Source organism: Pan paniscus, chromosome 11 (assembly GCF_029289425.2).
Source record: "Pan paniscus chromosome 11, NHGRI_mPanPan1-v2.0_pri, whole genome shotgun sequence".
Classification (NCBI taxonomy): domain Eukaryota; kingdom Metazoa; phylum Chordata; class Mammalia; order Primates; family Hominidae; genus Pan; species Pan paniscus.
In genome coordinates, this window is record NC_073260.2 from 110,339,028 (window position 1) to 110,355,852 (window position 16,825).

At 36.1% G+C, this 16,825-nt stretch overlaps 1 protein-coding gene across 30 annotated transcripts in view; it reads left to right on the forward strand.

Moving 5' to 3' along the window:
- The window catches only part of NFIB (nuclear factor I B), a 450,108-nt gene that overhangs the window by 338,837 nt on the left and 94,446 nt on the right, over positions 1 to 16,825 (forward strand). For all 30 annotated transcript variants that reach the window (XM_034967168.2, XM_063594017.1, XM_034967174.3 and 27 more), the window contains exon 3: positions 13,383 to 13,436. In XM_034967168.2, the coding sequence (XP_034823059.1) occupies positions 13,383 to 13,436 (54 nt within the window). The remainder of the gene's footprint in view (positions 1 to 13,382; positions 13,437 to 16,825) is intronic.

Here is a 16,825-nt window from a genome sequence, read left to right on the forward strand (position 1 = left end):
CAGAAGGCCTCCTGGAAGAGATATATTTAGAACATGGCATTGAGCATCTAGTTACCTTTTTAAAAAACTTGATTATTTTTATGTATCAGTATGCATTACAAAAAACTTTGGGATATAGAATTTTGTACTTAGTACTGAATGGTGGCAGTGCTTTCTCATCTTTTTTTTAAAAGATGAGAATCATAACAAACACGTGAAATCTATTGGTTTTTAAAAAAGTTATTATATTTGTCTAATACTGCTTAATTCTATTACCTGACACGTATTTTAGAGTGATAGATATGCCAAATTCAAAAAACAAGTGTATCTGTCAGATTTGAGTAAAATAAACTACCAGATAGTCCAATAGGAGGAATTTCATGGGCAAGGCCAGTTACAGTAATGTTAGAATAGATGAAAAGCTGAATGGGCAGTGAGGTCACCCAGTCATTAGCATCAGTAGGAATCTACTACACAAATTGAGCTGGAGCTGCCTGAAGGGAGGGCATCACAGAGGGAGGAACTTGTTCAGTGGAAGCAAGAATCACAAGAGGAAAACTCACCACTGTTTGGAGACAAATGTCAAAGCAGAGGAGGGAAGGAATACCTCTCCTTCTCCTTTCTTCCCACCCTCCAAATTCCCAAACTCCTACCATTGCCTCCTGTTGGTTGGACCTAGCCTCAAGTCAATAGTTAATGGAGCTGGGAAAGGTGGTTTGCAGAAACAGAGTTTAGGATGGATCTGAGGACAAGTTACCGTTACAGGGCAATTCTAATTTTGGGGGTGGGTGGAGGGATGAGATTTAGGTAAGATTCAAAGCAATTGTTTGGGGCAGGGGAATTAAGTTTGCATAATATCATCCAAAGCTTTATCACACCAGTTTTTCTTACTGGTGTTGAGTTACTAATTTTTAAAATCCTATCTGAAAATTTAGTTTATACATTTCTGTCATGGCCTTGCTGTTAGATGGTTTTGCAAAATATCCATGAACAATCTTGTTAGTTAATTTTAGAATTTTAACATGCTTTAAATGTCAAGAAGAATTTGATCTTGTCTAATTAGAAGCAATCTTTAAGACCAAAAACAACAGGTGACAGGCTCAAATTATTCCTATGGCAATTAACTCTGACAAAGAATTGGATGATCCCTCCTTCCCCTTTTCCATCTTTTGGAGGTACCAAGAGTGGACAAGGAAAAGTTCAACTGGTCTTGTAACCAAGTACTATCTAGAACTTGGAAATAATGATGTGATTTCTTGTTTTTGTGTGTGTGTTTGTTGGAGGTTGAGTATGCAGCATAGTTTGTTTTTTGATTGGATTGGAAGGCAATGTCAGTTTTGAAATGGCAGCATAATAATCAATTTGGAAAATTAAACATTAGCCATATGTAATGGTACGTGCAATGAAAATAATCTTTATGAGCCTGGGAGATGAGTCTGCAGTAAAAAGCTTGAAGTTGGTCTGTGTTAAAATTTTGTCACATCTGGAAGGCATTGATGTCTAAGATTACATAGGTTTGATACCATTCAGGGTTAAGGCATATGGATGGGACATTATGCAGAACCTTGATTTTTTCATACTCTTTGGATTTGGCTTAGGCATTTTTGAATCATAAGGAATTGATTTGAATCTCTATTAAAGATAAAATGAGTAACAAGACAAAATGGGAGGAATTTTGAGCACCTGGTACATAGCTCTGCACCAGTATACTCTCAGTTCCCTTTTTTAAAATGGATATAGCAAGTGAACATGCCCGTCATCATTTATTTTCCCATTTCCCAAATAACCATAGTAATGAGTAGTAGATTTCATGGTGGGCTTCTGTTATTCTTTATTATTCTTGGTTAGAATTATCTGTATTTTTTTTATTTTTGTTTGTTTTTTTCAAGATAGGGGCTCACTCTGTCACCGAGGCTGGAGTGCAGTGATGTAATCTCAGCTCATTGCAGCCTCAACCTCCAGGGCTCAGATGATCCTCCCACCTTAGCCTCTCGAGTAGTTGGGACTATAGGCACCCACCGCTATGCCCAGCTAATTATTGTATTTTTAGTAGAGGTGGAGTTTCACCATGTTGGCCAGGCTGGTCTCGAACTCCTGACCTCAGGTGATCCTCCCACTTCAGCCTCCCAAGTAGCTGGGACTACAGGCACCCACCACTACGCCCAGCTAATTATTGTATTTTTAGTAGAGATGGAATTTCATTATGTTGGCCAGGCTGGTCTTGAACTCCTGACCTCAGGTTATCCACCCACCTCAGCCTCCCGTAGTGTTGGGATTAAAGGCGTATGCCACCGTGCCTGGCCAGGATTATCTGTATTTTAAACTGTTCTCTTAAAGTGACTGTTTGAAAGAATATTGCCCCATAAAATGCCCCATCTTCATGTCTCTGTGAGCTTGTAAACTTTTCAAAGTTCTTTCAAACACATTATTTCACTTATTAGAATATTCTTGACCTTCTCTTTTTACAAAAAGGGAAATCATGTCAGCTATTTTTTTGTTTTCATTTTATCAGTATAATTGAGTTCCTTTCTTTGCATGCACAGTTTTAATTTGCCAGAGGAAATTACTGTCTCCTCATTTGTTTCCTCATTTTATCCCTTTTCAAAAATGTTGGTTCAATGATGCATTATTCAAGTAGTTTTATTCCTGGTATATTAACTTTTGCCTTGAAAACATGGGGACAGAAGTTCTTTGAACCACTTATCAAGGAACTGTTAGGACATTTAATGCTATTATCTGCCACATCAGCAAGCTTCCTGTTCATCAGATGACTTATCTGATTTTTTTCCTCTAACATTTTGATAAAGTTATTTTATGAACAGAAGCAGTAATGAATACCCCACGTACAAATCTACTTTACCTTTGTAGAAAGTAGGCTATGCATCATCCTACTGTGTTATCCAGTTAATTGCTATGCATCTTGAGATTAAATGTATACATTTATTTTTATATGAATATAGTATCACAGACTTAAGAGCCATAATTTAATAATAAAACAAGGACTGGTTATTAATCACATGTAAGTAACATAAGATATAAAAAACCCATCCGGTTTCTTCTCTCTAAGCTCACATAAGGATATAAACATAAACATTTTAATGATTTGGCAAAGTATCTTTTTAGCTAACATGATAGAGAAATCTGTATCCAATTTAAAAAATTTTTTAGGAACATATGCCTATGAAAAAATGAGCAATGAAAAAATAAGAATATGACTTTTTGGTCATTGAGTCAATCACTACATTTGTATTTGTAGAGAGGTTGTAGAAACTTAAAAATTAGAATATGTGTAGATAGTAATCAAAAACTAAAAGTTATGATTGGTATGACTGGCAGTTTGTTTATAATTTAAGGAAGATGAACTGTTTTAACTGCTACCAGTCATCATCTTGTTCTCTGTAAAACAGTGGTTAGTCATTCAACACATACTGATTGAGCATCTAGTATGTGCCAGGAATGTGCTAGGGCAGTGAATAAGACTAACATGTTTCTTGACCCCATGGGTTTTAAAATGTAGCAGAAGAGTTGCACTCTAACCCAGTCCTTCAGTGACCTGTGTTGTCAGCGTTTGCAAGGGGGCAGTGCAACCAAGTAGGTGGGGATGTTTTTTTTTTTTAGGAGGGGGAGGAGGAGTACTAATTAAACCTTAAAGAACATTAAATATATATATCTCACAGCCTTTTTCCACAGAAATACTTGTGCATAGTTCACTGTTGTGTGAAATTATTTTTTTCCTATTATTTCTAATTCCTTTGAAAACAACTAAGACTAAACTCTTACCTTTCCTTAACCAGTTGCCACTGGGCAAGATGAAAACTGATTCGTGCGTGAAATGGTTTGCTTAGAGTCAGCGTACTAGTGCTTGGCAGTTGCCGAATAGAGCCCAGAGTCCTGACTCTCCAGACAGTTTGGAGAGAACATGTCCTGCTCCCTGAGAAGAAAGATTGCCAATGAAATATTAGAAAGTCTTATTTCTGATTTTAACCTAGATATATTAAGTGTTGGGAAAATACATGAAGTGACATAGCACCGAGGGGCCATGTGTACACAGGAGTGTTGTATGTGTGGGATTTAGAATAATGCGTGAAGGACTCCAGGATAAACCAGATACGTAAGTCATGGTGCTAGGTAGTAACATAAATGCTGTTCAGGACTTTGGAGGTAAAACAGCACTTATTTTTCTATGCTTTCCTTTTAAGAGAAAAATTTAAGACTAATAGGATCATAAACATTGCATTTGTTTTATGTTGAAATTCTGCATTGATTTTTCGATTTGCCTTCGTGATTATGTTCTTGAGTCTAATGACATTCTGGTTTTCATTTCCAGATTCTTATTTCACCAACATTTTCTTTGCACTACATACCTTGCTGTAAAATGCAGGTTTCTTGGTTTCCAAGGGGAAAAAAATGTACATTACATAGTATAGCTGAAATCCAAAATGTCTCCCAGATGGGAAAGAAAGAACATTCATCTCATCTTTTCCTACTGGATCTGGCTGGGTTTTGGAAAGGACGTTATTATTTTCATGTGGCAAACTGCGTTGGCAAATTGTTCCTCAAAGTACGCAGTGGCGTGTTCATCTAATATTATAAGATATGGGCAGCATTTATGAAAGATTATAAATCTTACAACTCTCTTCAGAAACTTAAAATACAGCTGGAAATGTTTTGCTTCCAACAAATATGCAATCTTCATAAAATTCGAAAAGAAATGTTTTGAATAAATAATGTTTTAGTTTATTTCTCTCTAGTGCGAGAGCTATTTCTTTTAGTCAAAATCGTGCCATAAAACTCTTCCCTCCTCTACATTAGCACCCTTGCCTCTGTATTTATATTATGCTGGTGCATTTAATATATATTTTTAAGTATGCCAGATTGCTTTGCCTTGTTTTTAAAGATAGAAAACTGGATTTGCTCCCAGGGACTCTTTCCCTAACTCGACCAGTTTAAAAACTAAGCAAGGATTGAGTCAGTTAATTAATTTAAATAAGATTACAAATCAAAAACATATTATGCAATCTTGATTTAATTACCACATTTTATTTACTTAATTGAAAACACACTGTAGAAAGTCAGCAATCTTGACAATGACCAGTACGGTGTTTTTGCATTCTGTAGGTTAAAGCCTTCAAAAGCAAGAACTGTAGGTGATCCTGATTATGACCTTTGGTTCACTCAATCCCTAGATCAGTAGAAAGTCATTGAACTTAATCTTAGGTTAGGGCAGAAAGGTCAGATATGATTATCCTAGCTTCCCATTGTTGTAGGGGGTGGGTTGGTACTACTTGATGAAGTACCACAGCCCTCTGGTCAGAGATGTTGGCAGGTTTAACACTTTTTGTGCAGGGGTTTCACATTTGCAGGGGTTTCATTAGTAGTCCCCTGTGGTAGAATGATTTGCTTTGATTTTTTTTGATATATGATTTTTGATAATATGATTTTTTTTCCACCTTGAATTTCAGTGGCCTATTTTTTCAGTTAATTCCCTGTGGACAAATTTCAGTCTTGAGCGCTAACAAATCCTTATTTTAATCCTTGGGATATGACTCTTTGAACCTAATCTCCTTGTTAAGCAAAAAAGTGGCTCTTTAAAAGAAAGCTTAATGATAAAACAACTGGAATGTTCAGGAATGAAACAGGATATATTGTATATCTACTCTCTTGTTCTGTAGTTTTCTTTGGTTAATGAAATTACTTTATCATGAAGATCTTAAATGTAGCAACATCTTTTTAAACTATGCGTTTTGCTAAATCAAACGTATATTTTAAAATCAATGTTAACCAACAGAAAGAGGGATCTGAAGATATAGGCCTTCATATTTGAAATAGTAAATGGTTTAAAATATGCAGGAAACTGCATCTCCCAAATATTATATTGGTTCTGCCAAAATATTCAGAGGTCTAATTTCTCTTATTGCTCAGAACCGGGTTTAGGGGGAGTACGGATTCACTAAAAAAACAAACAAACAAACAAAAAACAAGATCAGGGATTCCATTAACAAAGTGATAAAGTTAAAACTTCCCATGAACAGCTTGTTAAGTTTTGCAGTGAAATGGACTCCAAATAATTTAATGTCCTATTGAAAAGAGACAGAGAGACAGAAGCAGAGAGACAGGAGATAAAGGGAGACACAGGCACACACATACACATACACACACACACACACATGCACACACACACACACACACAGAGAGGAGAGAAGAATGAAGGAGGGAGAGAGAGAGAGAGAGAGAAACCATTTCCCAAACATTTACATGCTTATGAGAGGCAAGGAAAACACTCAGTTTTCCCATGTTCTTTCGTTGTCTGATTTTAATATACATCTAATAGAAAATAAAATAATATAAAACTATAATTTTGTGTCACCCAAAGCAATGAAGCAACCTTCCATTAAAACTGAAGCTGCCTAGTGTTTTAACTGTGCTGGGAAAAAAAAAGCCAAATTATGTAATAGGAAACTTGATTATGGAAAGCTAGTGTTCTATAAATCCCAAGGAATCACTCATGGGAGACAGTAAACTGCAAAGGGTGAGGTAGAAAACTTTGGGCAGAGAGAGGGGAAGAGAGAAGAAGGTTTGGCCCAAGGAGAATAGTTTGCTCTCCATTACCCTTAATAATATAGATGTTTTTGTTTTACCTTTTTATTTCCCTACTATAAAATACATGCATTTGTATTCCTTCCCTCAAGCTTTTGTTTCTTACCTGTTATGTCTTGTTTCTGGCATGCTATATATTTAATTGTAAAAGTATACTGTTTTATTATATTATCAATTAATAATGTTTTAGAGAGAAAGAAAGAGACTGTTCTAAGCCTTAAAAAAAATCTCATGGTATTCTTTCATTGACAATGGGCTATTTCTTCACCTGCTTAAGGCAAAGAACTATGACAAAAGGGCCCTTTATCACAGGATGACTAAGTTTAGTTCTAGCAAGAGGCTATCTGTAGGTTAACAGGTTACATTGTGGGTTTCATTTACTCCTCTGATATCCCTTGATATAAAAGCTATATTGTTATGGAATCATAGACTTTTAGAGCCACAGGGGACCTGAAAACTCACCTTGTACAGCTCCTTCTTTGCACCAAACTCATTATAAATTAAAATTATGCTTTTCCAGTTGTCTTTTTCTGTTGATCCTCAAGCCATGGTGTCAGAGAATAAAGAGAGTTCCTAAAAGAAGTTTCATCTAGGAGTAGAAAGTTTATATATAAAGGTCATTAAAACTTTCTTGCCTCAGTGCTTGCAAAGTAGGGACATGGACCTTCAACAAACATTTCTTCTCTTTATAGGAGATGGACAAAACATAATTTCTAACTCAAAATAGTATGTCTTATCCACCCTATCTTGTTTCCAAATATTTCTTCAGGAAGTTGGGAAGTAGGATGGAGCCTTACGTTAGACTGAGAGACTTAGCCCTGGGAATTGTGTGTCTGTTTCCCTGGCTTGCCACAAGAAATTTATCTGTTTGACTTCTACCGTATGATTTTACACAGAGCGGTATGCTTTGTCTTTCTTTTTTGTGCACTTTTATAGTTTATAGACTGATGGTTTTCTGTTCATTTGACTTAACCAAATGTGCCAGGCCCTATCCCAAAGATTAGGGCTATAAGGCTAAATAGGGCAATAGACTTCGTGTCATATTGTTGAGGATGTAAAGGGGATGACCTCACCCTGGGGGACTTGAGGGAGAAAAAAGGGGGAACATTATGCCCAGACTTGGAGACATCAAATGCAGGAGACACACAAGGAATCAAAAGGCTAAAGCATGACCCAGGTGCTGATGGGGACCAGATCAAGGTGCCATGAATGGCATACTATTTTCAGAATATATGTAAAGGTTTTAGCAGATGTTTAGCTTAATCAGTTTAGGGTCTTACAAAGATCATCTTGGTAAAAGAGTGAAATATGTCTTAGAAAGGTGGGAAATCAGGTGGTTTTTTCACGGCATTGTTCCTAAGGTCACCTTCTTTTGATATCTTTTATGATATGCCCTTGCCCACCCTTCCTAGGAAGAATCATCTGTCCCCTCTTGATTTATGTATTTTTTTATTTGTATATTTCCGTCTCTTCAGGCAGCCTCTGAGCTTCTACATGGCATAGAGTATATATTCTTTTTTTAAAACAAAAAAGGTCATTTATTGTAAATTAAATATAAATTTAATAAGCATTACAGAGCACCTACTGTGTTCCAAACATTACCAAGTGTTTGGAATACATGAGCCGATCTTGGCTCACTGCAACCTCCACCTCCCAGGTCCAAGTGATTCTCATGTCTCAGCCTCTCAAGTAGCTGGGATTACAGGTGTGTGCCACCGCACCCGGCTACTTTTTTGTATTTTTTGGTAGAGACGGGGTTTCACCATGTTGGCCAGGCTGGTCTCAAACTCCTGGCCTCAAGTAATCTGCCTGCCTCAGCCTCCAAAAGTGCTGGGATTTACAGGCGTGAGCATAAATCTTAATTGATTTACATTTAAATGATGTTTACATTAATGACCTACAAAAAAAATTTGACAGTTTTGATGATTTATCTACCTCAGATAGCTGCAGTATATCTACTCCAGAAAGTTAGTGCTCAGTAAGAAATACTTTACAGGCTATTATTTATTTATTGTCATATATTTTTAACACACATCTTACAGAGCTTCCACCAGATTGTCCATAAAACATTAGAATTTCCTTTGCTTAATGGAGACAATCCAAACTAAATTTGATTTATAGAACTGGCCTCTCTTTAAAACGTCAATTAGTATATAGAGTTCAGTGATATTAATAATTACTTCCAACTTAGATATAGAAAATAGCTAAAGGTTTAAAAAAAGATTCTGAAAAAGATTTTGAATGTATTGGTGAATGGTGGGAAGGGTGAGGGAGGTTAGGGGAAGGTAAGTTTCCCAGAAACATTTAAACTACTGAAAAATCATTTAGCTTTGCATTATTTTAGGATTACATCATAATGATTCAAGAAGTATTGTGTCTGAATAGGCTGTCCATATAGAGAACATAAGTTTTAATAGTTGCTATGCAACTTTGGACAAGCCGTTTGGTCACTTATGTGTCCTAGGATCTTCCATAAAATTGGGTCATAGGAAAAACTGCTCACTCCTTAGGTAAAGCTTAGATATTAGAAGAACCACGAGAGATTGACCGCTTTTAAAAAAGGAGTGGACGAAAGGATTGAAAAGTTGGTAAGGGTCCTGCATGAATGTGAACCTTTTCTTGTTCCTGGAGAATCTTTAACCTGGAGAAGAAGGAACTGATTGAGTTTAAAATATAGTAGTTTAGAAATAACTTCATTACTTTTGTTTTAGAAGAATAAACATATGTTTAACCCACACTTAAAGAATGGGGAACGTGAAACCCACACTTAAAGAGTGGGGAAAATAGAGATTGAGATCGAGGAAGATAAAATGAGAGATGGAAGAGAATGAGGGAGGACTGGTTTGGGTTGGCTGCCTGCAAAAACTCCTCTCTTTTTCTCTACTGCATCAAAATCTTTCCAGACACTAAACTGGGTGTGGTGGCTCACACCTGTAATCCCAGCACTTTGGGAGGCCGAGGTAGGCGGATCGCTTCAGGCCAGGAGTTCAAGACCAGCCTGACCAACATGGTGAAACCCCATCTCTACCAAAAAATACAAAAACTAGCTGGGTGTGGTGGTGTGCGCCTGTAGTCCTAGCTACTCGGGAGGCTGAAGCACAAGAATGGCTTGAACCCAGGAGGTGGAGGCTTCAGTGAGCTGCGATAGTGCTACTGCACTCTAGCCTGGGTGACAGAGCAAGACTCTGTCTCAAAAAAAAAAAATTTTTTTTTTCCAGACACCAGACCCAGTATGCTGGGCAGCTCACAACTCTTAGCAGCCTTGTTCCTCAAAGACTTCAGCCTTCTGGAAGGTAATTTTCATCAACTGGCTGGTATCTACTCTCTTTTGAGCATGACAGCTGCTAAGAGCCTTGAAGAGCAGTGGGCTCCTCCCTTTTGGGGAATGAGGGGTGAAAGCATTTACGCAGGATTTCTCAGGTAGGCACATACTTCTCCATGCTTAGTCAACCCACCAGTCATTTTCAGATGCGTGTGTTGGGATGGACAGAACTTAGTTATGTCCCTTTTCTCCCTTTCTTCCTAAAAGTTAGTTGTTGTTAAGCATAGAGCCACATTAAAAATGATTAATTTTTTCATTTTAATATGTTTAAACCATTAAATATATTAATCATTTTAAATGTGGCTCTATGCTTAATATGAATATCTTTTATTTACTGATAATGTAGGCTGTGTCTGACCCAATGCTTTTGGTGCTTAATGTGATAGAATCTTGCAATGATTTTACAAGGTAGATAATATTATTGCAGTTTTCAAGATCCAGACACCAAGACCCTTAAGAGTAAGTAATTTTGTACAAGATCATGTCACTAGTGAGGGACAGAGCCAGGCTTCACTGTAACATATTAAATACACACACACACACACACACACACACACAGAGAGAGAGAGAGAGAGAGAGAGGTGGGGGGTGTTGAGCAAAGTGAGGGAAGTGGTTAAATAAAACCTTTGGGTATAGAGTAATTTGACCTAGGTGGTGAATTGGAAGGGGTTTAGATGTGGTCTGAATAATTCCTTCTCTGAAGTCAACCACAATAACAGTTCATTTTTGGTTTCTCTGCCAACCACGACTCCCTGGTTACTTCCTTTTCCAGCAGTTGGAATTAAGTGACCGATATAAGGTGACATAAGAGTTAAGAGTAGATTATAGTGTTAGAATTTACAGTCTGAAAAGTAAATGCTCTATCATTTGCTCACTGAGAGGGCCCTCTCCTATGTTTCTGAGACACAGTATACACTGCTTTATTTCATGAGAAGGTATGGGCTTTGGCATATGAAGGAGTCTGTCATTGTGTGCCAGTAAACACCAGATCATTTTAGAAAGTGGAATTGTTACAAAAAGCAAATGTGTGCCTCAAATTTAGGGTCTACTTCAGCTTTCCCTCAAATGCTTGTGGTTTTTTTAGTAAGTATATTTTTTCAATCGAAGAAGTTGGTCTGCAGTTGTTGGAAATGAGAAGAAAAAGTAATTTATAGCAGAAAAGAATAGAGTTTCCCAAGTGGGATGTTGTGGTAATAGGGGATGCCATTGTTCTAGCTGGATAGTTTCTTACGAATGGAAGAGACTTTTCATTCTTTTCTCTGCTGGACCCAAATTTTAGCAACAGATGACGGAAAAGAGTTTTGCGGCACCATTTTGAAGTTGCTGTAACTAAACATGCTAAGGCTCATGCAGAGTCTACAACTCCTGAAATAAGGCGACTGCTGCAACAATTGACAACTTTAACTATCTCAGGTGTCATCACAAGCTTGGCATTAGCCACCTTGAGGGGTGCATGTCTAGACCTTCATAAGAGTGAGATAGCTTTGGAGGGAAAGTAAAACATAGGGAGGCTCTGGTCAGTGGGTGTATTATACATAAGTAGGAATTCCTAAAAAATGTTAGAATCGCTTGAGAAATTAAACTGGAATGTAATATCAATGCTGAGAGACATTTGTCAGAGGAACTCAAGGTAAAAATAGCTGATGCTATAGCAAAAAGTTATGATTTATCATTTTTATGTAGTTATCATACTCCAGGCCTGGAAAGTGGCCCATATTGTACCAGTTTTTTAAAGGAATGTAGAACGAAGAAGATTGATCTCCTAATTTATAAGTCACTGGATCTTGCCTTGATTTCAGAAAAAGTAATAAGAGGACTTCATGGGAGATGAGAGAGATTTTCAGAGAGTTCTCAGCTCTCTGACTGTCTTCAGGAGACTCGAGCCAGATGAAGAATGGTCATTTCTAGTTTCTTTACTTTCATTTTGAAAAATCAGGAAACAATTGGAGGAAAATGTGGGAATCACTAAATATGCTTGCCAAGATTTTATGAAATCTGTTCTAGAATAAAACCGAAAAGACAATTAAGGAAATGGGATGAAGGGGTAAAATTCTGATCTCAGCATTAAATCTAAGCTAACAGGCATGAGGCAAAGGGCAGAAATAAATAACCAGGTTTTATATGAGAAGAAACTAACAGGATGTTCTTGCATTTAATAGTAGAAGCAGCAATTTCAGTATGTTAATCACTTACCTGGAAGGACAGAATAACCCCGATGAAAAAAACCAGCATATGATTTTCCTGCTTAACCAAATCACTTTCTTGGCTCAAGTATAATGGCAAGGTTTGGGGGAAGAGACTTGTCAGTATATGGCAGTACATGGCAGAGCCGTCATTTGTGCCCCACCTATCAAATTTTGTTGAAATTCATTATCAAGTTCAAAATTGCCTTTTCTAGGCAAGCAAAGAGGCTGCTGGAGCTGAGCCATCCATTCCTCCGGCGTTTACTGCAAGCCTAGTGCATTCACAGCCATGAACAGCACACTGAGGAAGACACAAAAGAAGTAGACAGAATCTCTGCCTCTGCTTAGGAGTATGCAATTTAGTTGAGGCGACAAAACTTAAATGCTAGAACCAATAAAAGAAGATTACAAAGCAACTCGCAAGTAAGTGTATAATAATATGGGGCAAATGACACAGATAAATGCAGAGGGTACAAGGAGGGAAGAGGAGTGAGCAAAACACAACAGTGTCAGATCAGTCTGAAAGGGCATGTTGCCTAACAGTTGTATGTCTTCCACGTTTCTTTCTGTGGCATCAATGAGGAATAATATGGGGTAGGAAATTCAGATATACGACATTGATCTCTTCCTCCTTACCTGCAAAGTCTGTCCATCTGTCATGGATGGAAATTAAATTGATCCAACCATTTGCTCTCCACAAAGCCATGTTGGTTTCTACCTAGTAATTTATGCTTTCCTTGCTGTTTGCAAATCGATTGCTATTATGGGATGTAGATAAATCTGGGCCTGGATCCAGTAGGTTGGGAGATTATTGGAGTGGGTATGTGTACTTGTGTGTGAAATCATGGAAAAGCAGACTCTCATTTCTATGTATTTTACTCATTGAATAAAAACATACTTTCAGGCTTTTAAATGCACGTTTAATTACACTTAGATTGCATTTTTAACAGAATATATCTGCTTTATTTCATATTGCTACTGACAGGCCTCAATATTTGCCTAACCTTCAAACCATCTTCAATGGCTTTGTAGCCAGATCTCTTGTTTCAAAAAAACCTTGCTCTAGCCCAAGAAAATTATAGATCAATACTTGTGTTTTTCTTTTGACATAGAAAGATGTATATGCATTCATGTAGTTTGATGAGTAAAATGTTTCTATCAAAAGTCTTGGGAAAGTGTATTTTATTTAAGCACTCAACTTCATTTTTATACCTTAAAATTTTTTTTTCGAGTCCTTTGAGGATTGTGAAATTCTTTCAAAACAAATTAAAAAGAAAACATTTTCTGTGATTTCTTTACAGATTCTGGACAATCAGGAAGTCCAAGCCACACTGATCCTGCCAAGAATCCTCCAGGTAAATATGTGTTCCAGGACGTTTGCAATCTGACATTGTTGGAGAACAAAGGTACCACTGTATAGATAAACACCCCATAATTGGTCAGCTGCCTATTTTGTTCTGGCAGGCAGGTATGATCGGGACAAGATGTGATTGTGCTTAGGCCCTTTGCAGTGGCAAATACTTTTATATTGGCGTCATCAGTATTTACCTAATCACCAATGTTTTAATTTTTGTTGGTGTTTCTTTGAAAATAAATACGCATATATTTTAGTTGTGTATCTTTTAGGTGCTAAAATAATTGCTGTTTGAAAAGCCAATGAACCTTTTACTCTTTCTTTTAAAACTCATAAGAAAATGTAAAAATTTCCATACTGCAATTATAGTTTATCAACTCTCATTACTTTAGAAGGGGGTTGGGGGTGGGAGTGGTTGGTTATGTTTTCACTGAAGGATTTTTGCAAGACTTTTTATTCCATAAAGTTTTTATTGGATCTCCAGAATCAGGAAATAATGAAAGCAGGATTTTTTTTTTCTTTAGCATAAGGTATCCCAAATACCCTCTTTGTTTTCAGAAGTTGTTCCAGATCTGAAAATGGGCTTTTATAACTTGGCTGTCTTCATATAGCTCTGAACATACAGCATTTTGCTTTTGATTTAGGAGCAGTGTTTTTTCTCATGAGATAAAACTAGCACAAGCAGTTTTTCATTATTAAAAGAATGTGAATTATATTGGTGACTTTAGTAAAAGAGTGCTCTAAGAATAAACTAACAAAAACAAAACCAAACACAAAAACCCCGAACCAGCTACACATGCCCCCCACCTCCCCAAACAATCTCATCTGTCCTTTCGTTGAAAATAAACCAGAAAGTTTATATGAAGTAATAGGAAAAGTTTCCTCAGGTAGACTTAGTTTTTAGGTCCTCCATCGTTTGATCTTCCTTGAAGTCGTGCTTAGCTAATATGAGGCTGAAATACCAGAAGAACACCAAAATTGCAAGAAAGTTTATCAGACCAATTTTGTCTTAAAATGATTTTAGAAAGATACAGCAAGTAGATATACAAGTAAAAATGCAAAATCAAAACAGACTATATTTTTCTGAGTCCTGTCTATGTTTTTTTATTTCAGAAAAATTATTTTTCCAAATATTTATTAATTCTGTATTGTACAAAATCATATTGTTGACAAAAGTAGTATACACTTCAAAGATAAAAAGTTCTAATTAAACACAGGTTTAAAAATGTATGCTAAGTTGATTTTTCATTTTCTTCATAAATCATTTAAATATTACTGTACATTGAGAGCAAAACATTAAAAACAGAATAATTTAAAATGTAATTCCCAGTTAAATTTATTTTATTTTGTTGTGTGTGAATGGAGGATTGATATTATTTTAGTTATCTTTCCAAAAAGGCTACTTAGAATATAATAAATTTTGTCAAAAATTTTCAGAAGTTCAGAATATTTCATTAACTTATAGGGTCTTTTAACTTTACAAAGATTTTTTTCTTTTTAATTAACTGATATTTTCCCTGTGTTGCATGATAGACAAAATGAATTTTATCCAAACATTTTTTAAAAGTCTCCTTACTCATCTTACAAAGAATGAGGTGGGAGAAGAGGGGAACCTTTGGTAGAAAAAGAGTTGATAGCTATTATAAGTCGGACTAAACAACGGATATGTTTTCTGCATTTGAATGAAAGCTTGATTTGAAACTAATAAAGCAGTTGTTGTTTGAAGTTCATTTCTGAACATGTACAGAAGGAATTATACTCACCTAAAACTCTTCTCTACTTGAGCTGAATAAATAATCCTTGAATAGTTATGTAACATCATTCAATTTTTCAATATTTGTCAAGAAGCTTGGTTAAAATTTCATTTTTGCTGCATTCGATGTAGCATCTCTTTATTTCTCTGTTTGCGTATAACATGGCAAACAAAAACAACCAAGGTAGAACACCTCTAATTTTTTTCCCTTTTAAATTTTCCTTGGAACTCAAACCTTTTTGAGACTGTGTCCTGAAACTGGGATGCTACAGATAAATACATTTTATGATTAGTTGAAAATTGTATGTATGTAAATCGTATGTTGATTCTATTTTTTTAGAGCCAGAATGTAATATCACATACACATTATACCCAACTTAAATGGAATATAATTAGAATTTTATTTAATTATCCAGAATGTAAAATATTGATTTTAATATGCCTTGTGTATTATAATACTATGAACTCAACCATAAGGCTTATTAAGGAATTCTATTTTGAACTTAATGATAGAGATTATTAAAGAATTTTTTATGAGCTTAAGAGTTTGTTTTGTAATACTTTGAAATAAATTAAACCTAGAATATAAAATGTTTTCTAATTTTAAATGTGAACAACTAGAACTTATTAAGGTTTTTGTTTTGTAGTCAACTGGAGTAAATTATACTTTCTGTTAAAAGCTTCTTTTTTAAGTATAAGCATATTTGGTATTTTAGGACATAATTTATCTTTAGGAAGCTCTTTTTATCTCTGTATTCTTGCCTTGGCCAAAATATGAAATCTCCAAAATTGAGATTTTGTATCTTGAGAAGGTATGATCCATGTATGAGAAAATTCAGTCTACCACCACAAGCAATGAAACAATCAAATCACTTTGCTGCTTGGATTGTTATACCAAATAGAAGCTAAGCTTTTGAAAAAGATCACCTTGAATACCAACACTTTCTTATCACTGGTAGTTTTCCACTGGGAGATGTGCAACCCATGGAAATTGCTACCGTCTATTCCTGTGTTTATTCCCCAACAGCTTGGGAAGAGATGGCAAAAATTCAAGCCCTTTTGGAGATATAGGCTCTTTGAAATCTGTTCCCCACTGTTGACTTGAAGGTGGAATCCCATCCGATCATCCTATAAGTGCAGATGCATATGCCTACCCACAAACTTAACACCTCCTCTGGCTTGGCTTTTCTCCAGCATCAGGCTTGAATGTCTGACTTTGAGACTACTTTCTTACTGACTTAGAACTTCTGAAGGGTGACCCTAAAGCTCTTCAAACTATAGTATGGACATCTACAGATAGGCCTTTAGTTCTTACTTTGAGTTTCTGTGTTGGAATTAGTATTTAAGCACAAGCAGCAAAGGCAACGCATTTTTGGAAAGGAATATTTGATATTATTTTATAAAATATTTAAGTAATTTTTTGTCATTTGTTATTTTATAGAGCTTTTAAGTAGCCTTTATGGTATTTCTTTAAACTATTTGTGACTTAATGTTTTGTTTGTATTCTTTGTTACGTGGCAGGGATGGGCACCGTAATCTTTTCGGAGTGAAGGTGCTCTACAACTCAGATAGCGCCCAAGGACATGGCATTGCAATTTTGGCTGAGAAGCGCTAAGCACTTCATTTTTCTAGGGATA